At 62.8% G+C, this 25,067-nt stretch overlaps 2 protein-coding genes across 6 annotated transcripts; one reads left to right on the top strand and one right to left on the bottom strand.

The window, feature by feature from the left end:
* Positions 1 to 1,080: 1,080 nt before the first annotated feature.
* IL12RB1 (interleukin 12 receptor subunit beta 1) lies at positions 1,081 to 6,198 on the top strand. 4 transcript variants are annotated; one of them, XM_068661907.1, is made up of 15 exons: positions 1,084 to 1,450; positions 2,086 to 2,200; positions 2,330 to 2,499; positions 2,570 to 2,721; positions 3,219 to 3,264; positions 3,365 to 3,475; positions 3,559 to 3,641; positions 3,761 to 3,986; positions 4,080 to 4,250; positions 4,325 to 4,426; positions 4,523 to 4,663; positions 4,749 to 4,892; positions 5,018 to 5,117; positions 5,201 to 5,282; positions 5,390 to 6,198. In XM_068661907.1, the coding sequence occupies exons 1-15, from the start codon at positions 1,405 to 1,407 to the stop codon at positions 5,993 to 5,995; spliced, it is 2,295 nt and encodes a 764-aa protein (XP_068518008.1). In that variant the 5' UTR covers positions 1,084 to 1,404; the 3' UTR covers positions 5,996 to 6,198. The 4 variants fall into 4 exon arrangements, with proteins under 4 accessions (XP_068518007.1, XP_068518009.1, XP_068518008.1 ...); XM_068661909.1 differs by having other exon boundaries at positions 1,086 to 1,450; positions 5,385 to 5,939; XM_068661906.1 differs by having other exon boundaries at positions 1,081 to 1,450; positions 3,761 to 4,250.
* Positions 6,199 to 15,411: 9,213 nt separating this feature from the next.
* ARRDC2 (arrestin domain containing 2) lies at positions 15,412 to 24,929 on the bottom strand. Of its 2 annotated transcripts, none has more exons than XM_068661912.1 (8): positions 24,519 to 24,929; positions 19,154 to 19,220; positions 18,872 to 19,019; positions 18,427 to 18,529; positions 17,885 to 18,141; positions 17,376 to 17,535; positions 16,963 to 17,114; positions 15,412 to 16,859 (listed from the first exon to the last, which is right to left on the bottom strand). In XM_068661912.1, exons 1-8 carry the CDS (start codon positions 24,781 to 24,783, stop codon positions 16,806 to 16,808), a joined length of 1,206 nt encoding a protein of 401 aa, XP_068518013.1. In that variant the 5' UTR covers positions 24,784 to 24,929; the 3' UTR covers positions 15,412 to 16,805. The 2 variants fall into 2 exon arrangements, with proteins under 2 accessions (XP_068518013.1, XP_068518012.1); XM_068661911.1 differs by lacking the exon at positions 24,519 to 24,929 and adding an exon at positions 19,833 to 20,184.
* Positions 24,930 to 25,067: the final 138 nt, after the last annotated feature.

Below are 25,067 nucleotides of genomic sequence, written 5' to 3'. Positions count from 1 at the left end.
CGCCCGGTGCGCCGCCCAGCGGCACGGGGCTGGCACGGCACGGCACGGCACGGCACGGGGGTGGCACAGCCCCTCCTGGCTCGGTACAGCCCGGCACGGCATGGCACGGGGTGATGTGGCTCAGCCCGGCACTGCGCGGCGCGGGGTGACCCAGCCTGGCACGGCACGGTTTGGCACGGCACAGCCCTGCGGGGCTGCGGCACGGCTTGGCCGAGTTTGGCACGGCACGGTGTGGTGCTGTTGTGTGTGTTGGGACATGGCACGGCACGGCACGGCATGGCACTGCATGGTATGGCACAGCCTGCCATGGCTTGGCACAGTCTGGCGCGGCATGTCACAGCATGGCACAGCAAAGAACGGCATGGCACAGCCTGGCACAGCCTGGCACAGCACGGCACGGCATGGCACTGCATGGTACGGCACAGCCTGGCACAGCATGGCACAGTATGGCACAGCACAGAATGGCCTGGCACAGCCTGGCACAGCACAAAATGGCCTGGCACAGCCTGGCACAGCATGGCACAGCCTTGCACATCATGCAACAGCACGGCACAGCCTGACACGGCACGGCACGGCTCGCTTTGGTACGGCTCGGTGCATCCCTCCAAGAAGGCCAAGGCTGCAGTGCGTGCCCGCCGCAGCGGGACAGCGCGTCCCAGCCCACCCAGCACAGCGACGCTCCCGTCACCGCCGCCCTCTGTCCCCGAGCGAGGCGCACAAGGGGACGCTTTCTGCGGGGACAAGGGGGCTCTGTGCAGGGCCCGCGGTGCCACCCGGCCCCGCCGCCCCGGGGTCATGCGGCCGCGCTGCCAGCGCCCCGCTGACGCCGTGCCCTCGTGCCTCACTGGGGCTTTGTTTTGGCCGCGGGGGACAATTTGTGCTGGGGACCAAGGGGCTGAGTCCCACGGGACACGCGGCCGTCCTGCCACCAAGCCCTGCGTGCTGCAAACACCCGGAGCCGGCCTCGGAGCTCCGGGTGCAGCCAAATGCAGGCGGCGGAGTCAAAAACACAATTGGGGTTTGGGGGGAAAAAAAAAAAAAAAGAACCAACAAAAAGACACCAAACCAGCTCTTTTGCTTACCTTGCTCTTCTTGCTCGCGAGGCTGCGGTGCTTGGCCGGGCCCGTGGCGGGCGTGCGGGCAGCAGAGGGGGACGTTTCTGTTGCTTTCTCTTTTGTTTTTGGTAAAAGTGAGGCAGGCACTCACACCTCACGCCGTGCTGCCAGCACGCTTGCTCTGCCTGGGAAAAGCCGCTCGTAGCAGAAGAGGAAGCAGCAGCCAAGGCAGCGGGGTGCTGCTGCGAGCCCGGGGGGTGCCGCTGTGCCCTGGGGGGTTCCGGGAACCCCAAAAGGAAGGGGACCCGGAGAGGACGGAGCCCGAAAGCTGGGGATCCCCGAGCAGCCCATGCTGGGGTGGTTGCTGCTGGCGCTGGCGGCGCTGGCGCGGGGCGGTGAGTGCTGCTGCGGCGTGCGGAGATGAGAGATAAGTGCAGAAGACTTTCAATGAACGATTCGGGGGCGATAAGGGGGAGATAAGGCGCCTCTCGAGCAGGGCAGGGCAAGAACTTTCACGGTTTTGGGATGGAGGGGGTTTGCCTCACGCTGCCGGGCCAGGGCAAAACTCAAGGAAGCCCCGATGGGGGCAGCAGGATTGGGCTCGGGAACCCCCTCCAGCGCTGCATCCCTGGGGAAATTTAGGGTGCTTTTGGGGTGGGAATCACCTGCGTGGCCGCTCTGCTCCCCTGTCCTGTTGCACAGCGTGGGGGGCGGCTGCCCACTGCCCGCATCCTTCCCAGTACTGGTGGGAGCGAAGCGGGAGCCGACAACCCCGTTACTGGTTAAACTGGCCGCGCGCCCTCCATGTGGGCTCGGAGCCACCTCCAGCCACACAGAGCGGCGCTGCCGGGTGCTGGAGAGCGCAGTTTGGGGAACTTGGGGCAGTTTCCATGCTGGTGGCAGGAGCAGGAGCACTGCAACGCCCTCGGCTCCCTCCCTGTGCCCCTCTGGCACCCACCGGGGGTCTGCGGGGTGCCGTGGGGCAGAAGCAAACGTGAGCCCGGCCACAGCCGCTGCCCCCTGCCCGCAGGCACCGCCGAGCCCCCCGACTTCTCCTGCTTTAAGCAATGCGGCTCCTGCGACTTCCTCTGCTCCTGGCCGCCCCGTGGCCCCGCTGGCAACACCACCTATGTCCTGGTGCTGTGGTGAGTCGGGTGCCACATCCCCTTGGCAGCCCCGAGCAGCCCACTGGGACACGGGGATATTTGGGGACGTGCCATGGGTCCCCCCCCCCTCTCCCTGTGCACGCAGAGGGCGAGCTTTTTTTCCCCCAGCTATGCCACAGCACGGACGTGCTGGCGGTACAAGGCGGGTGCCGCCACGACCTACACCCTGCCGCGGCACCGCGTCTACGTCCTCACCAACACCACGGCCTGGGTGGAGGCGCGGTGGGGACCCCACCTGCACCGCAGCCCCAACCTCACCCTGTACCTCGACGAGGCCGGTAAGCGCCGCAAGGCCGGGCTGGGCGCGCCGCCACGGTGCCGGTCACCGCAACCACGCTGTCCCCGCAGTGAAGCTGGATCCTCCCCCCGATGGGATGAATTTCGCCAAGGCCAAGGGGCTCCTGCAGCTCCGGGTGCCGCGGCCGCCGTTGCGCGGCAGGGAGCGGGCGCTGAGCAGGGAGGCTCGCTTCCGCGGGGTGGGCAACCACAGCTGGACGCAGGTAAAGTGTTGGTGGTGAGGAGCAGGTTGGGGGTTTGCAGGGGTGTGAGCAGCCCTGGATGCAGCGTGGGGGCTCGGGGGCGCCGTCCCCGCCTGGTTGGGTCCCGGCTCTCCACCGGCATCCCGGGGATGGGATCGCGCTGCCACCCATAACAGGATCAGGGAGGGATTGACGGGGATTACGCAGGAAAAAACCCCGGATTAGAATAAAGCTGATGGCAGATGAAATCCTGACGCTGCTCCCAGCGAGACCTGAGTGCTTCCCCAGGGCACCCCAGGCACCACCACCACTTTTTGGGGGGCTCCATGGGCAAAGCTGTGGGACCCCAGCCAAGGGGACCCCCCCCAGATACCATATCCTCTGCACCCCTTTCGGTTCTCCCAGTCCCTGGAACACGATGTCCCATCACCACCATGCCCCAGTAACAAACCTTCCTTCATACTGGTTTCATACTGGTTTCACTGGGCGGGTGCCCCCATCCTGCCTTCTCTCCGCAGGTGCTGTGCGAGACAGGGAAGAGCGAGGACAGCAAGGAGGACCCAGGTGGGTTCAGCCCGTGCCCTGTAGGTTGCTTGGGGTTTTTGGGGGATGAACACGTCCCGGGAGGTGTCCCCTCACCGCCACCCCCCCCGGTTTGCCCCAGTGACCTGCGACCTGGGGGGAAACGCTGCCTTCGAGGTCCAGCTCCGGCAGAAGACGCAGCACTGGAGCAGCTACTGGAGCGACTGGAGCAAATCCATCTTTGTCCCTGAGGGTGAGAAGGGACCCCAATATCCCCGCCCACCCTGCCATGGGCATCCGGGGCTGGCAACCCGCCTGGCATCGTTCCTCTTACAGAAATCCTGGAGAGCCCAGAGCTGAGCTTCCAGCTGGGAAATCTGGGGAAAAATGGGCAGAGGCTGCTGCAGCTGAGCTGGCAGGTAGGGCAGCGTGGGCTTTCCACCTGGAACAACCCCGCTGTCCCCTTGGGACCCCCTTCTCCCCTTGAGACCCCCCTCTCCCCTTGGCACCGCCGTGGCCACCACTCTCACCACCCCAGAGAGCTCGCAAGGAGCAGGGGAACGTCACCTACACGCTGAGCACCCACATGCCGGCGTGCCGCTGCGCCGCGCTGCCCGAGGCCGACGAGGTGGTGCTGGGACCCGAGGTGAGGGCGCACAACCTCACCCTCTGCGGGGCCGAGTACGAAATCCTACTGACGGCAACCAATGCCGCCGGCACCAGCCCCACGCGGCAGCTCCACGTGCCGCCCGAGCAGCACGCAGGTACCCACGCGCACGCCGTGGAAAGGACCCGGCTCCTCGGTGACCCCCCTCCCCAGCATCCTCACCCGCTGAGCCCCCCAAATTTCGCCCCAGAGCTCAGCTTTAAGGACATCAGCTCGGCCGGCGAGGCGGTGACGGTGCGATGGGAGGCGCCGAGCCGCGGCTTCGCCTACTGCTTCGAGCAGCAGCCGCTGCCGGGAGCGCCCCGACAGGGTGTCTGCGTCCAGCAGGAGTTCCCTGCAAAGAGCTCCCACCTGGAGAACGGTAAGAGGGTGTCCGAGAGCCCCAAATTCCCACAGGCTCTGGCCAGGCTGCCACGGGTGCTGGTTCCCCCGTAGGGTCGCTGGAAGCGCCAGCGTGTTACCGGCTCGCCGTGCACGGCTGGAGCGCGGAGCAGGGCTGGGCGACCTTCGCCCTGCAGCATCATTTTGCCGGCAACAGTAAGTATGGGAACGGGGAGCATCGCATCCCCAGCGTGCCATAAAAAGTGCCGTGACCCTAAAGAGCTGCTCCTGTCCCCTCCTGGTGCCGTGCAGCCTCGCTGGCCTCCTCCATCCGCATCAACGCCAGCGCCGAGGCCGCCGTCCTCCGGTGGGAACCGTCCCCTCGTGCCACCTGCCCCGGGGCGCTGGCGAGGTACCTGGTGTGCCACGCGGCTGAAGGGGACAACGAGACGTGTGAGTGGCGGTGGCTATGGCCAGGAGGGGACATGGGTGGGTGGGAAGGGGGCTGGGTGCTGCCTACTTGTTTTTGTTCATCCAGACGGCGAAGCAGACGCGTTGGCCTCGCGCTACACCCTCCGAAACCTGCGGCCGGGCACAGCCTACAGGGTCGGCATCCAGGAGGTGGCAGCGGACGGCGGGGGCAGCTGCAGCACCCCGTGGCACTTCCAGACCATGGCGCTGGGTAATGGCTGGGGACCTCTTCCTTCTCCCAGTGGGGACGCTCCGGTGGCCCTCCTGTGCTGTTAGGGACAGCGAGGGGACGTGAGGCTGGAAATGTCACCGCCACCCAAGCACGCTCGTCCCCAGGTCCCAGGCTGGCAGCGTGGAAATCCAACCTGAGGTACCTGGGCATCTCGCTCGGGCTCCCCGCCATCGCCGCCGTCATCTACCAGCTGAGCAAAAGGAGGTGAAGGCAGCGCCGTGACCCCACTCTGCCGCCTCTTTTCCCCTTTTTCCCCCATTAACCCCCCACTTCTGGCATCCCCCCAGGGCCCGGCAGCTCCTCTTCCCCCCGCTGCCCAAACCCGTGGGCAGCAGAGCCATCCAGTTCTCGGCCAGCGAAATGAGCCAGGTGAGACACAAAGCGGGATTGCGACGGGGCCGGACCCTCCACACCCCAAGCACAGACCTCACCGCCGAGCCTTCCCACCCCAAACGCCCCCAAAACCTTTAGGACAGGCCCTGGAAAGGCTTCGCCGAGCCCTCGGAGAAGTTCAACCTCGCCGAGCTGCTGGTGACGGAGCCGAGTCCCGAGAAGGAGGTGGCCGACGGCACGCGGCCCCGCACGCCGCAGCCCAGCCCCAAAAAACCCAAAGAACCGATGGAGCTGGGGCAGCTGGGCTGCGAGAGGGAGCTGCCCTTCGACTACCGGCAGCAGGAGGTGCTGAGCCCCCTGCCGAGCCCAGAACCAGCAGAATCCAACGGGGGTCCCACCTGCGGCACCGGGTGCTCCGGCCACCAAACGTTGGAGGAGGGCGAGGGGAACTCGGGGCTTCTCTGGCCGCTGGTTCCCCTCGCCCTGCTCATCTCCGACAAACCCGTCATCATCAGGGACGAGGAGGGCTCGGAGCTGCTGCAGGAGAAGTCGGTGCTGTAGCGAGCAGGGAGATGGGGCAGGAGGGGGACGAGCGGGGTCCCACGGGCACCCGGGGGGATGCTGAGCGCCCACCCCGAGGCGCGGCCCCATGGGCTTGTGGTGCTTTCTGGGGGGTTTCTGATTTCCAGGAGCTGCTGCTGAATATACCAAAGGTGCTGCCCATGGCGCTGTGCCTGGCACAGAAATAAAACCCGAGGGCAGGGAGCTGTGGACCCAGCTGGGGACATTTCCTCGGCCATGGGAAAGCCGCTTTGGGATGGCATCGGAGAGCAAATGCCTCGAGCCAGCCCCTGCAGGATGGGGGCACATCCAGCCCCAGCCGACCACCGGCTGTTCCAGGCTGTAAAAATTAAAGAAAAAAAAACAAACGCACGAAGCAGCAGGCCTCAGACAGCAATCCTTGTCCCACCAGGTCAACATCACTCGAGGGTTTGGCATTGAGACCCTGAGCAATGGGGCTGGGGGCCGGCAGGGCCCCTCCCCAGCATCCTGCCGGGAGCTGGGGCTGTGCCAGCACCGTGAGCCTTATCTGGGGCAGAAACCTTCAGATGCTGCTGAAGATGGAGCGTGGTTTGTGGTTTCGTCTGCCCCGAGCATCAGCACCGGAGGCAGCCGCCTGTATTTGCTGAGGGTGCAGAAAAGAAAAAGGGGGAAAGAAAAAAAAAAAAAGTGCGTGGGGGAGCAGCAAGGGGAAGTCTGGGGAAAGGCAGCACCCCCCCTTCCTGCTCAGCACCGCCGCTGTGGTTTAAAACTGCTTCGCAAGGGGTTTCACCAAGATCTGGTTCCCCGCTCAGAGCCGCCGGTGCCCCCCGCACCCCAGGGTGCTGCGCCCAGCACCGGGGCTTTGCTCCGGGTGCATGGAGGGGGTGTGGGTGCCAGCATCACGTCTGGATCTGTGTCACATCCCCACGGTGCTCCTGGATCCCAGGGAGGTGATGGGGATGGCCACGACCCCGTGGTTTCATTTTGAGCCCCCCGTGGTGCGCCCGTGTCCGGTGCCAGCGGGTCTGAGCTGTGCCCAGCTCCACGAGGTGGCACCAGCCCCGCGCCGCTCACGTCCCCATGGAGCTCCCCCAGCTCCGGCCAAATCCAGGCCACGGCCCCACCGAGCAGACCCAGGGGGCCGAGAGCAGTCGCTCACCACGATGCCAACCACAAATCCCCCCCAAATCACCCCCCCCCCCCCCAGCCACAAATCGGGGGATTTATTCGGCACCACAGCGACGCGCGGACACCTCTCCAGCCCGAACTCCTTCATCGCGTGCAGCCTCTCTCCTTCACCTCCAAAACCCGAAGGGATGTGGATCAGGAGGAGGACGGGCACCCAGCAGCCTCCCAGCCCCCAAAACGCAGCCTGGGAGAACTCATTTATTATTTAGGGTTTTTACTGCGACGGAGCCGGCTGACGGTGGAACCAGCAGCAACGCTCGGGCTTGCCTCGGGTGCTGGCAGAGGAAGTATTTTGTTACGGGTGCGCAGCGCTCGGGTTGCAGCCCGGCCCCTGTTTACAGCCCGATTTTTGGGGCTGGAGCCGAGGGAAGCAGCACCGGGGTCACTCAGCTCGGGGTAAACACTCAGCCCAGCGCGGGGCCAGCGCCAGCACCAGTTAATCATTCCTGTTGCTCTTAACGCAGCCAGCAACAGGACCGGGTTCATGGCAGGACAGCAAGTCCCCATCGCTGCTTGAAAAACACCCCAGGAAGGTGGGGGGGGGGAGGGCAAGAGGCACCCCCATCCCCATCATCCTCACAGGGTCTCCACAAATCCTTTGGGGACAGCCCCATCCCCACGCACCCACAGAGCCCATGGGTGACGTGCTGGGGAAAACTAACGAGGGCTCGCCAATTAGTGCGAGTGAGTGGCTCGGGGCTCCCTAATTAGTTTGAGTTGCTCAGAATTGTTTTCCAAGGAATCTCCGGGAGCCACCAGAGGAAGCTGGAGAGGGACGGGGCCAGGTTGGGCAGCGGGGACGGGACCTTGCCCACCTCCGGCACCGTGCGCAACCCAGGAGCACCGCGGGGCATCGGGGGGCTGAGAACGGGCAACTCGGTACATGGGAGCCACAGCACTCCCCCCTGGGACAGCTGCAAGAAAAGCAGCAAAAAAAAAGCCAGGAACGGGGAAAAAGCTCAGCCAGCACAATGTCCCCAAATGTACCCGAGCCGTGGTCGCTCCCCGCAATGCCGGATTTGGGGTTTTCCTGCGCAGAGCGGAGCCGAGGACCCTCAGCCACCCACACACACGTCCCCAGACACCTCCACAGCTAATTTAAGACCCGCTGCCTTTATTTTTAGAGGGGGTCAGATGATTCGGCGCGGCGCTGCATTTCTATGTTTCCTGATACGCCGGCTATTTCTGAGCCCGGCCACACGACCGCCACGCACCCCAATCGCTGCCCCAAAAGATAAAACCCACAAAAAGTCCCACACCCACCCCCGGGGTGCTCTTCCTATGGCAAACACCGCTCCGAGACCCCCACCCAGCCCCTTCTCTGGGCTGTTTTGCCCTCCCCGAGCCCCCAGTGGAAGGAGGAAGAGCTCGGTGCCAGACGGACCCGCACGCAAGCCGTGGCGCGGAGCAGGATTATTCGCCGGGCAAAAAGCCACCGCTGCCACCGCTGCCACCACCTGCACAGCGCAGCCCGCTCCCCAGGGGATTCGGTGGCCATTCAGGAGCTGCTTTCACTTCATCCCTAAGCAAACAAACCGATCCCCACCGTGCGTGTTTCATCCCTTTCTGCAGAATTTGGGGATTGACCCTCACTGCGTCACCGCACACGGAAGCGGAGGGATGCAGCCGGGACCCCCCCCCCGGCATCACAACCCCCCCACGATGGCTCTGCAGGGGCTGACGGAGGGGCAAATCCCCCCCAAAAACACACAGCTCAGCTGACACCTCCCCTCCCCAGGAAAAACTTTGAGGGGTCCCCAAAAATCCCCAAGCAGGGCTGGTGCGCGCCCCAGAGCCCTGCGTCCCTGGGGGAAGGGGACAGCGCAGCCGGACAGACGGCCACCCCGGCAGGACACACGGCCACCCCGGCAGGACACACGGCCATTGCAGCAGCAGCAGCAGCCGGGCTCGGCTTGTTTTTAAAGTCCTGGGTATTTCTGTGCCACCGTTTCGCAACCGTCCAGTGTCACAACAACAACAACTCCGCTGCGCCTTCGCAAACAAGCAGAGCGACGCCTGCTTTTTTTCTCCCTCGCTCTCACGTCAGGCTGAGGTTTCTTTGTGCAACAGCTTCTCCCCGGCAAAGCGTTATTTCCAGAAACAATGCCCGGGAATGGAAAATGACTCGAAGCACCAGCAAGAACCAAACGTTGAAGAGTTTCTTTTCATGGAGAGGGGCTCGGAGCTGCCCCATCCCCTGCGGGGCCGCGCTCAGAGCGCAGCGAAACAACAGAGCCGGGCACTGCGAGCCCCAGCGTGCAAGCTGGGAGACGCAGGGGGAAAACAGCTCGGATTCCTGGCATGGGAGAAGCACCCGGGCGGGTGCAGGAAACATTTTCTTGCTGCAGTTTTAATGCTTTCGGATGGCTGGGTTCAAGATCCCGCAGCCAAGGGGGCAGCGCAGCCGCTGGCACGGCTGAAGGTTTCCAGGCTTTGGCAGCAGCCTAGCAGAAAAGCCACAGATATTTTTGACCTGAAACCTTACAACAACAATACAAGCAATCATAAAACGAGGGCGTCGGGAGCCAGGCAGCGCAGCACAGCTCTCCCCGGCCTTACAGGGATTTTCTTCCTTTTCTTAAGGACGCCTGGGGCCGCAGAGCACAGACCCCAGGCCCATGCCCCTGCTCCACACGCGTTTCCCAGCCGGGCTATCAGATTAGCTGGAAGGAAAGGACACGGCGCCCTTATCGGCGCACACATTCCCCTGTTGATTTGGCAGGGGTGGCTTCCAGAGGTTTGCAGCATAAACATATTTTGCTCACGCTGGCAGACAGGGTCGAGCTAAGGATAGGCAGCTCGGCGGGACCCGGAGGTTCCTGAAAACAATCCCATATTTTGCAGCAAACCAAAACCCAGGTGCACGGGGAAAGGGCTGAGCCCGGAGCAAAAAAACCCACCCGGCTCCACTGGGCGCTAAACCAGCACCGAGCGAGGAAGGACCGCAAGCGATTCCCCTGCTGGGTTTGCTCTCAGGGTGCTCAGCCCCTATCTGCGAGCACTTTCACTCTCCCTGTTTTTCCACACGGGAAAAGCAGAGCAAACCAGCCAGGGCCCTGCTGCTGCCATCCCCACCAGCCCCAACCACCTCCAGCCAGCTGGGACCCCCCCTCCCGGGCAGCCCGGCCTCCCCCCGGGGGCTATCGCTGCCTCCATCGCTGCACCAGGATGGCCACATTTACACAGCTGCTTATCAGGAAAATCCTTTCCCTCAGCACCTTGTAAACCCCTTGCATTTAAAAGCGATTGGGTTCAGGCTCGCTAACGAGCTGGGTGAGTGCAGGGCAGGGTGCAGCACCCAAGGGCTCCCCGGGGTTTAATTGCAGGCTGCAGGTGGGCGAGCTCTGGACCAGGATGGGTCCATGGGGCTGCTCTGCCACGGGCATGGTGCCGTTGGGTTCAACCCCCCCCATTTCTCCCCGTTGCCATCAGCGTCCCCGCATTCAGCCCTCGCAGATGGGATTTGCTCTCCCCGCTGTTTTGGGACGGGCCAAACCACACGAAGCTGCCCTGGGACCTGTCGGAGCTGCGATGCCTTTTGCAGGCGCTGGTGCAGGGACACCGACCCGCCGCACCCTCCGGTCCCTGCCGGGGCTGCGCCAGCACAAGAGGCAGATTATTTCTGCTGCACCCCCCCAGGGAGATGGAAAATGTGCGAGCTGTTCCCAGCTGGTGCAAGGCTTCCTCCCCACCGCAGGGCACGTGGGGCTGGGGACAGAAACGGCGCACGGGGCACGGGCAGCACCAGGGGATCCCCCAGCAGCAGGGAGGACGGGATGCGGGGTCTGCCCCCACCCCGGGGATCCATCCCCACTCCCAGGCCAGGCTCTAAAGTCCAAACTCCGGAGTGGCACGGGCACCCGGGGTGGTTTTGTTTGCTTGGGAAGCGCCAGCCTCCCACGGAGCGAAGGGCAGCAAAACAAGGGAGGGAGCTGCAGCCCCACGGCCAAGGTGCCAGGGGACAGGGATCAGTGCGGTGACAGCCCTGCAGTCCTCGCCCCAAGGACGGCCACATCCCCACCAGCACCCGCATGGCGTTGGGTCCAGCACAACCCTCGGCCCCAATTGTGCTTTGATTTTATTGGAAAGAGATAAAATAAAAAGCAAACGCCACGCGAGTGAGGTTTTAGCTGCGGGGAGACACAAACGGGGACGGCAACGGGGATGGGCACCGTGTGCTGGCCGGGGCTTTCCGCATGAATTGCAAAGCAGCGCCTGGGAGTGCCGGCAAACACGGCGCCGGGAGCAAAGTCCCCGCGTGCCACATCCCTGGCACGGGCACAGGCGAGGCACGGCCCCGCATCCATCCCCAGCAGGGCCAGCGCCGTCCCCGCGTGCGCCCTGTTTGTGTGCCAACACGCCACGTGCCGCCGTCAGATGACTCCGGGGGGTTTTGTTGTTGTTGTTTTTCTCAAGTTGGGTTTTTGCTGGGAAAAGACAAAATATTTGTCCCCGCTTTCGCCCTGCGCAAAGGGCTTGGGGACACCGTGCGGGGACCAGAGTTGGGGGGGGACAAGGGGATGTGGGTCAGAGAAGGGGGGTTCCCGGTGCCACCCTTCTGTCCCCTGGCTCTCTGGCTCCGGTCCCGCGGCCCCTCGCGCCCCGCTGTTTATCCATAGACATGTTTGTGAGCAGCACCCAGCCGCTTCCTCGCTCCAAAACAATTGGACAAAAGTCAAAAGTCAGAAAAATTTTCCATTGTCCGAGGAAGGGAGCAGTAAACAAGCGAGGGGCCGGCGAGGACGTCAAGAGAGGGGGTCGGCGGCGGGGTTGTTTTCCACCGAGTGAACAACGGCGGCGCTTTGCCGAAGGGCTTCCGAGCAGCTGGTGGCGTCAGCAGCCCGGCAGCAAACCCAGCCCTGGAAGCCACCGCGTGCCCGGGGCTGCCGGGGTGTCTGTGCCGGTGAGCGCCGCGACGGCCGCACATGCCCGATGCTCCCGGAGCGGTGGCCAGGATGGGACACGCAGCACGTGCAACACATCCACAGGGCTGCTCTGGAGCTTGTTTTTTGGCAGAAACCAGCCTTTGGTTTCTCCAAAGCTTTCCCCTGGCCCTGGGGAATGAACCCTCAAAAGGCCCCCGATGGCAGCAGGGGGGGCACGGGTGGTGCTGGCTGTAAGAGGCTTCCCAAGGGAGCGCAGCCGGGGTCCTGTGCCATCCCCACGGCTGCTCCGGGAAGGAGCTGAGATTCCTGTCAAACCGGCAGGGAAAACCCCGGCGCAGGGCAGGGATGAGCGGGACTTTGCCTGCGGTTTCCGTGGGCGGGAGCGGCTTCTGCAGCATGCGGGCTGACTCAGCGGGCGTAGGGCGGCCGCGCTCCTGCCCCGGCTGTGCGTGGGGTGAGCGTGGGCACGCCGAGGGGCACAGCTGCCTCCTGGGGTCCCCGTGCCTCCTCCGCATGGAGGGGATCCCTGGGGTGCAGGGCGGTGCTGTTTGCAGTGCTGGGTTGGAGCAAAAGCAAAGCGAGGTCTGGTCGCGAGTCCCAGAGCTTGGGGACAAGCAGGTCCCCGTGCTCCTGAGCACCCATGGGTGCTGACTCGCTGCTCCCCGGGGCACAAGCCCAGCGTTATCCCAACTCCAAGAATGCTGAGTGTGGGCAGCGGGGCGACAACCCCATCCCAGGCAGGGGGCTGGAGCGGTGCATCCCCATCGGAGCAAAATCCAGGCTGCTTTTATCGTCTCCACCATCACCCCAGGAGCAGGCGGCCCCCGCGGGACGCAGCCCCCGGTGCAGGGCCGGGCTGCAGCTGGGAGGCGGCGAAGGCAGCGCTTGTTTTCCCAGAGCTGGCCGCGTGCCTGAGCCGGGAGGCAGCAGCCGCTCAGCTAATCCCCGGCCCTCGCAAGGCCGCGCCGGCGCCGGCACATTCTGTCCCTGCCAGCGCCGGGGCCGGCCGCGAGCTTCGCGTGTCACCTCCCCGCTGCACGGCCGTGCCGACCCCCCCCCCAAAGTGCTGACCCTCCGCCAGAGGACAGCAGCCTCCAGGCGAGGCTGTGGCTGAGCATCCTCCAGCTGGACCCCCGCGATGGGTCACTCATTTTTTTTTTTTTTTTGGGGGGGGGATTTAGGATGGAAGGAGCAGCACCCCGGGGTGCTGCAGAGAGGGGCTGCAGCAGGATGAGCTGCGCTGTGCTGCTGCCTCCAGGGCTCATTGCTGGGCTCGCTGCCCTGCGTCTGTGCCGGGGGGGTCCTGCGCTCTCCAAGGCCATGAGCTGCACCGGGGGGGTCCTGGAACCCTGCAGGGCTGGGAGCTGCAGCACCCAAGCCCTCCCCAGCACCCATGGGTGGCCCAGCCGCAGCATCAAAAAGGAGCGTGCCCACGGCCACGCGTGGCTCCTGCTCCCTTATTCTCCACTGCCATCCCACCCGGGGCCGAGGGGTCCTGCAAAAGTTCAGGGCTAAGGGAAAAAAAAGGTAAAAAAAAAAAAAAACACCAGCAGCAGAGCGGGGCTGGCATCCTGCTGCACCTCGCAAGGACCGGGTTTCGCCGGGTGGTCGGCGAAGCATTTTCCAATGCTCGGGGCCAAGAGCTATAAATAAATACTCCCGGCACTGTAATTGCATAACGTGCCTGCTGCCCGCGAGCCGGCCCCTGCCACGACCAGCACCGGGGCTGCCCCTGCTCCGCAGCCCCCTGGGCCCTGACAAACCCGACCGGAGAGGCCCTGGGCTGCTCGAGATGGACTTTGGAGCCGGGGAAGACAAACAGAGCAGGGCTGGAGAGCGGTGGCAGCGGCGTGGGCGAGGGTTGTGAAAGCCCTGCCCAGGGGTCCGTGCCTCACCCCAGCGCCACATATCCCGACGGGGTATTTTTAGCCCCCTGGGGACTGGAGAGCGTGGAGCTTTGCTGGCAGCAGCCCCAAGCGGCCCGGCCCCCCCCTTGGCCGTGCTACTGTCCAGCCATGCCATGGCTTTACAAGAAACCCTGGAGGCATTTGCAAGAATTAGTGCTGGAAAGATCCCTCCCACGTGGGGATCGGGAGCGGTGCCCACCAGCATTGGGTTCCCCGACCCGACACGTCCCCACGACTGCCCCTGGGTGAAGCAGGCAGGATGCGACCGCAGTGCTCGGCAGCCCTTCCTCCCCCCTCCATGGGAATAAAAATCCCGTTGTGTGTCCAGAGCAGATGATTGGGGTCTGATCAGCAGCTCTGGGGTTCTGCCCCGGGGAGCGTTCATCCCTGCTGCTGGCAGGGAGGCGTTTGCTGGTGCAGAATGGCTCCCTTGTGCCGTGCCGTGGCACGGCAGCACAGCTCTGTGCTGGCCCTGGGGGGGGCAGATCACAGGGTTTTCCCTTCAGAGGCTTCTCTGTGCTCAGGGGGGGTGCAGCGCTGCAGTTTGTGCCCGCTTTGATCCCACCAACGTGCCCCGGCACGGCTGAACCGCGGGGACGCGCAGCGCCGGCCGCCTCTGCGCATGGGCTCCATGGAGAGGGATGCGAACGCATTCACTGCGAGGCGGCTTAATCCTCTTCCGAGGAAGATTACTCAGAGCAGCCGGGGATGCCAAATAAAATCAGATCCGAATAAAGGTTGCGTGAGCGCAGAGCTCTCGCGGGCAGACAGCGCCTGTGCGGGCGCGAGGGTCCCACGTGGATGCGTTTTCGCGCCGGCCCGCTGCAGGAGCACGTGCTCCAGCGCGGCCGCCGCAGGGATCAGCTCAGAAAAACAAACAAAAAAACAAAGCGACAACAAGAAAGGGGAAAATCGCAGTCTGGTGGCAATGTTTTTAAACCGCACAGCTGGTGGAAGACATAACTGACCCCCGAGCCCTGTTTTGCATGCTGTAAATCTGCTGCGCTCAGCAGAGATGTGGAGCGCAGAAACGCCAGGACAAACAAATGGAAAAAGAGCTCAGGGCAAAGGGAGCAGGTGAAGGAGCCGCTCGCAGCCCTTGTGGGAGCTGGCACATCCCAGCTGGAGCCGAGCGGGCCCCATGGGATGGAGGACAGACACGGCCCCCCAGGCACAAATAGCAGCAGACACAGAAAAACACAACGGGAGCGCTTGCGGCACTAAGGAGGAACGAGGAACGAGGCTGCCTGGAGGCACGGAGCACAGCGTGGATCCGGGACACTTCACCCTTCTGCCCCTGGGTCTCAGCAGCGCGCCAGGACCTGGCCTTGCTGCACCAGCACCGACCATGAGAGCCGGGGAATTTCAGCACCAGCCCCGGGGCTGGGACAGGCTGCGAGCCCCTAACCGGTGCCGGAGGGCAGCGCTGACCGCCTGACCCAGTTAATACCAGTAGGCCAGTTAATACCGGTAGTGGGATGGAGCTGGGTCCCCCGGGGCGATGTGGTGAGGGTCAGAGCCCTCCTGCTCACCTGCGACACCTCCCAGCTGCCACAGGAGCCGGGGAAGCACGGGCAGAGGGGGTCCGGCAGGAACAGCACAACAGAAAAAAATCCACCCGTGTAAGAGCCACGCAAGAGCTGGGTGTAAAGAATTTATTTCAAACAAAAATCCCCCAACTGAAGTCGTACAAAAAGAACAATATCAGACAAGAGTGGTCGTTATAAAAGTGTTCACAGATACAAAAAAAAGTCCTCTGAGCAAGCCCCAGTGAGCCGAGCGTGGTCCCAGCACAAAGGCTGAGGCTCTTCTGGCTTTGGCTCCTCATGGAGCCCCGTGGGCGCTCATCGGGGTTGTCTCAGAGAGGGAATGCAAAGGTCCCCAGCCCCCAAACCCTGCCCAGATGGTGCCGGAGGGTGTGGGGTCAGCCCCAGCGGGCACCTGGCAGCACCCGGCTCCCACAGCAGCCGCACAAATTGCTGCTGGGCCTTTCCTCACCGTGCCGGGGCTGCCGGCCCCTCTGCGGGCACAGGATCAGACCCCTCCTGAGCAGGTCTCCTGGCCCTGGAGGGCTCATTTCAGCTCCACATCTCCCTTCAGCTTTTGTGGCTGCTGCCAGCCTCGGAGCAGATTTCTTTCTCATTTCCTTGGCCACCACGGAGCCCAGCAAGACCCCCCCGTGGTGGCACCGCAGGCGGGGGGCTGGTTTTTAGCCCCAGCCTGGGGGGAGGCAGCAGCACGTGGTGCAGGTTTCAGGCCAGCACGCAGGAACCGGCTTTCACATTCTTGGTTAAGTGGCACCAAAAGGCCTCCACAGATCTCTGCTGCTTTGGAAACAAATTCGTCCCCCCCCAGTCCTCCGCCCTGACAATAATCCATGGAAGTCTTTACATTTTTGGCCGGGTTGTTGAGGCAGCTCAAACCATTCCCCCTGCAGGCATCACCAGGCTTGTGGCAACATTTCTCAGCAGCGGACAAAGGCTCTGCTTCATCTGGCCCGAAAAAGGCCCGTTACTTTCTTAGGACACTGCAGCCCTGGTGAGCTACTGCAGGAGAAGGGCTGCACCCGCACCACCACGGGATGAACTCAGCACAAGATTATAAAATATTCTCTAGTAATCCTGAAAAATACCTCCAAGCTCCTGTTTTCCGTGACAGGAGTTGCCAGAGCACAGCCACTGCAGACAAGGTGAGCGCAATCTTGGCTCGTGCCGAATGTCCCATCCGAACCCCAAAATGCTGGGGCGGTGATTAACCCTCTGCGTCCCACCTAGCTGCTCACACCGCAGGGTCTCACACGTGCTCTCCTACCACGCACGAGTCCACGCCACCAGCCAGCCCTGCAGCTCGGTGTCAGCCCGTGGGACAGTCCCGGCAGGAGCAGGGAGGGCAGCGAGCACGGACGGGGTCTCAGCGCTGCAGCTCTGGTCGCTCAGCCGCCGCTCGGGCGCCGTTCCCAGACCGAAGGGCTGCGAGGGTGCAAGCTTTCAACCCGACGGGTTGTCACGCTGTCAGCCACATCCGAGGTGCTTCTCTCAGCAGGTCATGCAGCGTGGACGGATGTTGTCTGACGGTGGGTTTGGATCAATCTGCAAAGCCGAATTTAAAGTCAGGAACCCTGGCAGCGGTCACATCCCCCCCATCTCCTTCCAGCCCCCAAGGCCAGGTCCGCAGAGCTGGGGGATTTGTTACCTCTGAATACAGAGGAGGTGGTCGGAAGCGAAACTCCTGGATGTAGGCGAAGAAGGGACCTTCCAGGACACCACCCAGTTCGCTGCGGCACGGCGGAGCCAGGCTCTGCTCAGCCTCTGGGCTGGACACGACTGATGAGTATTCAGGGGGAGCTGAAGAGAGGAAAAAAAGCCATCAGGGACCAGAACATGCAGGTAAAACGGCTTCTAATTCATTATTTCCCAAACCCTCCCAGTTCTGGGTAAATGGCACCAGTTCAGGGGGAACCCACAATTAAAAAATTAAGTAAAAAAATGCAAAAGCTAGTCCTGGAGCAAGGGGCAAGGCTGAGAACTTGCTCTGCCCCTCTCTATCACGAGGGGGTTGACCACGGGGGGTTGCAGCACCCAGGCAGACCCCAGGGAGATGCTCACCCTCTGGCTGCTCGGGGATGGTGCTCAGCCAGTCCAGGTTGATGCTGTACTGGCTGCTGACGCTGGACGTGCGGCTCCCAAATGGATGCAGTGGGATTGTTCCGATGACAAGCGGCAGCTCGAGGAGCAGCTTGGATGTCCCAGGAATATCCACGCAAACCTGCAGAGACAGGAGGCAAGAGGGAAACTTAGCTGTTGGTGTTTTCCCAATCCAGAGGGGCGGATCTTTCTTCCCCAGAGCGCCAGCTCAAGGTAGCCAGAAGGGAATTCCAGAAGGGAATTCTTGTGGTGGGAAGCAGAGGGAGATGTGAGCACTCCAGCACAAGCCCTCACCCCCTGCATGCCACGGGGAGCACAGCCACAGCTGCATGGGGGGAACCCGAGACCTCACACAGGTCACCAGCCCCAAAATGCTCAGCACCAGCACCCACGATGAGCACAGCTCTGGTGAGGCGGGGAGCACAACCGAGAGCCGAACCTTTTACACTGGTCCCCGCCAGGTCCCTCACCTTCAGGGAATATTCCACTTGGATGATGCGGCACTGGAGGATGGACGGCCCCACCGGGGGGATCTTCAGCGCCCGCCCGTGCCACACTTCCCGCTTCCCCGCCGCGATGGAGTCGCCAACGATGCTGGTGACCACCGACTTCTTCTGCTTCTTGGTGCCCCGAGCAATGAAGGTCTGAGTCTGGATGATGGCCGCCTTGGGCACCACCGCCCGGCTCGTGCAGTTGTCGATCTCAGCAAAGATAGGGATGACCTCACCTGCCAAAACAGACGTGCGTGTTGGAGGAGGGGAGACGGAGCCTGGTCCTGCCCGAGGAATTCCTGCACAGGATCACCAAGGGCTCGTCCTGCTGCCTGGCACAAGGCTTCGTCTAGCGGGAGCGTGTCCCGAGGTGGCCGCCTGCATCAGGTGCGAGCCCTAAATGCTCTAATTTTGTGCCAGAAGGCAAGAGCCCAGCTCGCGGTGAGCCTAAATCCTCTCCCACCAAGGTTTACCCCAGGGCCTGCAGAAGTTGAAGGGCGCCAGCACGGTGGGGTGCTCACCTGGGGTGTAGCCTTTTCGGTCTATCTTGGCAGTCACAGAAACCTGGCCACGATTGCAGTACCAGGCACGAGCAAGTTTCTCCTTAGCACCTGCCTGCGGAGCCTGGAAAAAAAAAAAAAAAAAAAAAAGGGATATATTTGAGCTATTTGGAAAGAAACGATGAAAGACAAAGCGAACACCTCCCTGGCGCTGACAACCTGCTGGGGAGCATCAGCAAGTTCCTAGGAATCTTATGCAAGATGCTTTCGCAATGCATTTCAGTTCCCAAAAAAACAGGAGGCAGAGATGACCTCCGTGCTCCTCGGGGCCCAGCCCAGGTAGTGCTGGAGGGCACGAGTCACAGGGGACAAACATCCCCTCTGGACATCAGGCCCGTGACACGTTTGACAAACTCACTTTAGGCACTGGCCAAGCTTTAGATGAGGAGGAGGAGGGGGAGCTCACCAGCAGAGCAGGCGTGTTGATGTCGATGGGCTCGATCACGGTGAACTCTTTCTTCACCTTCTTCACCGTCGACCAGGGTCTGTGCAGTTTGGCTTTCACCCAGTAGCGCACGCTGCCGTGCTTTCCCTCGAAGGAGGTAGCCAGGGTCCTGTGTACGAGCAGGGAGCAATTCAGGAGGGCTCTGCTGAAAGGTTCAGCTCCAAGGTGCCCCGTCCGCCCTCCCCAGGACCGAGCAGCTCCTCTTCCCCTTTACATTAAGGCAACAAAAACCCACGAACTTACTCGGGGAGCTGGAAAGTGAAGGGGAACTCGTGCCTTCCTGCCTGCAGGACGGTGACTTCACCATTGTCTGTGGGCAAAACAGATTGAAGACGATTATCTCGCATCTGCAGGACTTCCTCCCCGAGCAAATCGGTGGCGGAGCAGCGCAGGCAGGGAAGGAGCAGCACGACACTGCCGAAATATTTCTGCCGGGGTTAAACTGCAGCAGCAGCAACAACACAGCTGTGACCCACGGCCAGGCACGTCCCACGGGCACCGGGCTCTGCTCTCCGCACACCCCTGTGCGTGCAGTGCCTTGGGGAGCCGGGGGCTGCCCGGGTGGGCTCTGATTCACCCTGTGGCTGCCCAGAACGGCAGCTTGGGCACTTGAAGCTAAGGAGGGTGGCCGAGCACCCTGCGCCCTGCAGGGCTGCACCCCAACGTGCTCGGTGGGGCTGGCTGGGACCCCTGGGGGTCTGGAGAATGCAGCTCCCCAGGGCTGCTTCTCCACCAGGGATGGGATTAGAGAAGGGGGGGGGCACCAAATGGGGTGTCCCCAAGCGGGGTGTCCCCAAGCGGGGTGTCCCCAGCTCCCCAAGAGCCAGGCTGCAACCCTAACCCTAACCCCAACCCTAACCCTAACCCTGGAGCCCCCAGCCCCAACTCCCCCCCCCCTCTCTCAGCTCGACCCCCGCGGTACCTGGCGGGGCCAGCAGCGTGTCTCGGTGGCTGAGGAACTCCACCTGGTCGCTGTAACTCTGCGTGTAGGCGGTGCTGGAGCCGGCGCTGCGGGATTCGGTCCAATGGACCCGGGCAGCGCCGATCGCCCGCAGCCGGAGCGCCCCGAGCTTCGCCGCCGCCGCCAGCTCCAGCAGCACCCGGCCGGCCACCGCCTGCCCGGGGCTGAAAGCGGCCGGAGCCCCTCGCTCCGCACCCTCCAGCACGATGGCGAAACGTTTGAGCCGATCGAAAAGCATGGCGAGATGGCGGCTCCAGCTCCTAACCTCACCGCCCCGCAGCTTCGCTTTTTAAGTGCCCGGAGCGCCCGGGGGCGGCCCCCGATGGGGCGGGACGGGGCGGCCCCGGAGGGTGCTGCAAAACAAGGGGGAGGGGGCAGGGGGTGGCCGCCAGCCCTTCGTGTCCCCCCCCCACCCCACCTCGGAGTGGATGGGGTTCCCCAAGGCTTGGCACCTCGGAGGTTGCGGTGCTGGGGTGGCCGAGGGGTGTCCAGGGCTTTGGCTGGTGGTGGGGTGGGGTGGGGTGGGGTGGGGGAGAAATGGGGTGGGATGGGGCAGAATGGGGTGGGATAGGGCAGGGTGAGGAAGAAATGGGGCAGGATGGGTTGGGGATGGGGTGGGGATGGGGTAGGATGAGGGAAAAATGGGGCAGAATGGGTCGGGGATGGGTTGGGGATGGGGTAGGATGGGGTGGGATAGGGCAGGATAGGGCAGGATGGGTCGGGGATGGGGCAGGGTGGGTTGGGGCTAGGGCAGAATGGGGTGGGATGGGGCAGGATGAGGAAGAGAGAGAGCAGGAGGAAGCAGGGATGGGGTAGAACGGGGTGGGATGGGTTGGGGATGGGGCAGGATGGGGTAGGGATAGGGCAGGATGAAGCAAAGATGGGGCCAGGATGGGTTGGGGATAGGACAGGATGAGGCAGGGATGGGTTGGAGATGGGGCAGGATGGGGAAGGGATGGTGCAGGATGAAGCAGGGATGGGGCAGGACACGGTGAGGATGGGGGCTGAGCCGCCAGCCCCACAGGGACCCCACAGAAGACGCGTGTGTGAGCTCGGCGTTTGCCCCCTGTACATCAGCCCCTCTCTGCTGCGGTGCTGCCGTCCCCGCGTGAGGATGGCTTCTGGCTCCCATCACGGCCGTGTCCCTGACCCCACACACCCCAGAACTCTGCGTTCTCAGGCTCGCAGCCGGCAGCTGTGACTGGGGGGTTCCTCACCCCCCTCGATCAGCGCGCCTTGGAGCGGCAGCGCCTTCCCTTCCCGTCCCGTTCCCGCAGCGCCGGGCGCCGCACACAGCCGCGCTCACGTCTTTCCCAAGAGCCATTCCCAGGGGTCAGAACAGGCTGCAACTGGATCTCGGCTCCTCGCACGGCAGGGCCGGGCCAACTGGCGGTGAAGGGAAAGCTGGTCTGGGACATCGCTTGGCTTATTTCTAAGAAATGAAGTACTGGCTCCCATTCAGCTTTGTGCAATTACACAGTGAGCAATGCATCTTTCCCCGCGCCTTTTAACCAGGGAAGCGCTGGTTCTCCACCAGCTCGAGCTGGGGTTTGTGTGGGGCTGCTCCAAAATTCGGCGACAAATTATATCTGCGTGGGAAGTGCAAGGGTCTCGCTCCGTCATCAGCATCTGCTGCTGGTGCTCAGTGGGGGTAAAGGCATGAAAATGGGGAGCTGTTGGTTCTTGGCACGGACACCACCATTAGCTGCACCTAGAGATGTTGTAAAAGGGAGAAGTGGGGCAGAAAGTGGCCCGTGCCCCCTCCAAAAGGGTTAACTCAGCCTTAGAAGCTTCCACTTTAATCATGATTGTCACATTTGTGAAGCAGCAGAGCTCTCCACCCCGGGCACGGGCCTGGGATAAGACAAAACAGGCAGGCATTAAAATGTTACTCAGCATTTGGCTGCGAAAGCCTTGAGGATTTTCGAGTTGCTCCCAGCCGTGTTGGGCAAGTCCCGCTGTGCTGAACCGGGTTGATCTCAGCCCCTGAAAATGAGCTGGGCTGGAGCCTCGCAACGCTTTAGCTGCTTCCAAAGGCAGACTGGAATCGTCTGCCTCCCCCGCGAGGGAAGGGGACCGCGTTTTGTTTTGCGTACGTGCCCGTTTGCTGCCACGAGCAAACATGAATCAGAGCAAACACTGCGAGGGGAGCCCGAGAGCAACGGGGAAGGAGGAAGGAAGGCACGGCACGGCAGGACCCAGGCGGTGACGGCAGCCCCAGGAAGGCGCCCGGTGTCCCCGCCGCAATGCACGGTGGCACCGGAGGCCGTGTGGGTCCTGGTGGGGGGGGGTCCTGGAGCTGCAGTGGGGCCGAGGCAGCTCCGTCCTGTGCTTTTCTCATCCCTGCTGCAGCCCGTCAGCTCGCAGCCCCCAGCCCGTGACTCAGCCGTCGCCCACGGGATGCGAATCTCTGCAAACCTCCTTCCCGTGCCGCAGACACCGCCGCTCGCCTCCGCCGCACGCGAGGCTGTGAAGCCCCCGCTGCGACCTGCCTGGGACCCACAGCACCAAGGGTTGGGGTGGCGGTGGAGGGGTCTCTCCTCTCCCCGGGGCCCAGGGTCACAACCAGCTCGCAGGGCTTTTAGTGCCCAAAACCGGCTGAAAGGTGGCTGGGCTCCACGCAGGAGCCATCTCCAACTCATCAGCCCCATCTAGAGTCTGGCCAGGCTGAAACCAGCCCCAGCAGAAGCTGGCAGTGGTTCTCAAGGAGCTTCTCCTTCCCCAGCTCACCCTGGGGACCCTGATACTGCTCCCCGATGGCTCTGGGGCCACGCAGGGCTCTGCCCAGCAGCCGGGGTCAGCAGCTCCCGGGCCCCTCTCACAGCACCTCCTAGAGCAGCAGCCAGGGCCTTGGCTTTGCCCATGAGAGCCCTGTCTTCTCCTCTCTTCCTGTGCCCTGTTTACACAATATACATTTAATGGCCCTGAAACGCAGTCCGAACATCCTTCTTCCACCCCTTCTCACGTCCCGAAGCACAGCACCCCCGTGCCAGCCCTCACCACCCTGCTAGGAAACTGCAGATAAAGTCACAGCTGAGTGGAGAGCAGAGCGGAGGGCGCTTATCTCCGCCTGGCTTCCCTCCTCTGCACTGCCTTGTTACCATGACAAAACCTGCATTTTTTAAACACCACGCAGACACAGTTGAGCTCATCGAGAAGCAACAAGGGAGCAGTCACAGGGCCTGCAGATGATGGCACGTTTTCACCAGCCTCTCGCTAGCCGACCCCGGGAACGTCCTCACGCTGCCACCGGTGACGGGGGGATGGAGCAGGAGCCCAGCGGGATCCACGGGAAGGGATTTTAGCCACAGGGCAGCGCTTCTCCCCAACCCACAGCCTCCTTAAAGCACTCCTGTGATCACAGGCCCGTGTCCCTCTCACAAAGGAGAGAAGGAATCACTCTGTGAACACAGAGGATAAAATCACAGCCCGCAAGTTCTGGCGAGGCTCCCTGCTCCCCACAGAGCCCACTTAAACTCTCCCCACGCAGCAGGCGAGGGCCAGAAGCCATTAGCTCCGAGCTACAGGAGCGCAGGGTGCTGGCAAGGCCAAGCAGCTCCTGTAATTCCTCCAGCCCTTGGCTAAGCGCCCTCCTCCAGCCGGCTCCGGGGGCTTGGATAATGCACAGTCCTCGCAGCAGAGCGCAAACATGCTCGCGGCAGCTCGTGGCTTCTCTAAAGAAATCCACTGCAGGGATAACGGGGAATCAAACTCACCCTATTACCCTTACAGCTAATGCAGCCACCATCCAAACAGTGTGATGACCACTCAGGATCTTCTCCACTGGAGTTCAGGGCGCGGGCTTCTCCCACATCCTTAATTGTCATCAGGCCGCTTAACGCACTCGCAGCTGCCCAGGGGCCATCCTTAGGCACAGCGCAGAAGGGCCGCTGCCAAAAAGACAGAAACTCGGGAGTAATGCAGGTGTTTGGAGCAGTTGGCTAGGCACAGTCATCCAGAAAAGGGGAATATGGCCCTAAAGTGCAGTTTAGGGGCAAGAACACCTCCAGAGCAGCAGCTGCCATCGCTCCTGCAAGCTCTACGTTTGCCAGCTGGGCCCTTGCTCCAGCACATTGACATGCCCTCAGCATTAGGCACCCTCGGACACCGAGCAGGACAGGCAATAAAATGGCATCGGAAAGAGGAGGAGGGGAAGCACAGAGCCACGGCTGTAACAATGCCATTGTGGGGGAGGATAAAAGACAAGCGCTTTCGTAAGGCAGCGTTAACGAGCGGATGGAGAGCTGCGACGTCCCGTATCCCTTGGCTCTGGAGCATTTCATCCCAACTAGGCAAATAATTCAAGTGGCTTGTCCTCATGCAGTAGGTCCAAGCAACAAGCCAGCTGGGCATGCGGTTCCAGCCTCAGAAAACTGGAAACAAATATTTACTGAGCGACTAAGTGCTCTTTCCACGCTTGTGAACAGACACTTCTATTTGCACTTCCCTGTGCAAACAGAACAAAAGCCACAACCCTTTCGTGCTCACCAGCCCCCCCCGAAACCAGCAGCAAAGAAACCCTTGGCAGAGGCCGAGAGGGATGCTGCTGCTTGCAGGTGGCACCAACCTTCAGGGGGTGCCTGCAGCCCACGGGGGTCCCAACCCAACAGCTTTTAGCACAGAACCACCCCTGAGCCCCAGCCTTACCGGGGATAAGTTGACAGCGGCGGTACAGGAAGGTCTGGAAGGCCGTGTAGTCGTGGTAGACGGTGTTGAGCCCCACGCTGTGGCTCTCCAGCCAGTGCACGAAAGCGCGGCCACGAGCGCACACCTCCAGCGCCCGCAGCCGCAGGGCACCGCGCAGCTCCAGCCGCACGCGGCCGTGCAGCAGCTCCCCGCTGCCGTAGGCACCCCACGCTCGCCCGTCCTCCAGCTCCACCACCAAACTCCTCACACGCCTGAGGGACTGCATCGCTGCTGCCCCTGATGATCCGGGCAGCTCCGCGAGGCTGGTCCCCACTTTGGGCAAGCAGGACGGGCACCTCTGCGGCCCTCCAGGGAAGGGGAGAAAGAGCAAAGGCTGTCCCGAAATCCCTATTTATCCCTGCCCCTACAGGCCTAGCTCTGCCAAGGTTGGACTGAGACCCCGTTTCATGGTGATGTTTTAGTGCTGACCCTGTGTGTGAGGCTGGTGCAGCGCCGAGGAGGGGGCCGTGGAGGCGAGTGACGCGTTTTTAAGCCGAAGGAGCAACAACG

This window comes from Anas acuta, chromosome 26 (assembly GCF_963932015.1).
Source record: "Anas acuta chromosome 26, bAnaAcu1.1, whole genome shotgun sequence".
Lineage (NCBI taxonomy): Eukaryota > Metazoa > Chordata > Aves > Anseriformes > Anatidae > Anas > Anas acuta.
This window is presented reverse-complemented; position numbering and strand designations above follow the sequence as displayed.

What these genes read in the sequence shown, in the direction of transcription:
- IL12RB1 (XM_068661906.1), top strand. Translation starts at nt 1,405, where the DNA reads ATGCTGGGGTGGTTGCTGCTGGCGCTGGCGGCGCTGGCGCGGGGCG. An exon ending in GGCGGCGCTGGCGCGGGGCG is followed by an intron (nt 1,451 to 2,085) that starts GTGAGTGCTGCT and finishes CCCTGCCCGCAG; the next exon opens with GCACCGCCGAGCCCCCCGAC. An exon ending in CGGCCAGCGAAATGAGCCAG is followed by an intron (nt 5,283 to 5,389) that starts GTGAGACACAAA and finishes CCTTTAGGACAG; the next exon opens with GCCCTGGAAAGGCTTCGCCG.
- ARRDC2 (XM_068661911.1), bottom strand. Translation starts at nt 20,109, where the DNA reads ATGCTTTTCGATCGGCTCAAACGTTTCGCCATCGTGCTGGAGGGTGCG. An exon ending in CCGAAAAGGCTACACCCCAG is followed by an intron (nt 18,142 to 18,426) that starts GTGAGCACCCCA and finishes CTGTTTTGGCAG; the next exon opens with GTGAGGTCATCCCTATCTTT. An exon ending in CACCTCCTCTGTATTCAGAG is followed by an intron (nt 16,860 to 16,962) that starts GTAACAAATCCC and finishes TCGGCTTTGCAG; the next exon opens with ATTGATCCAAACCCACCGTC.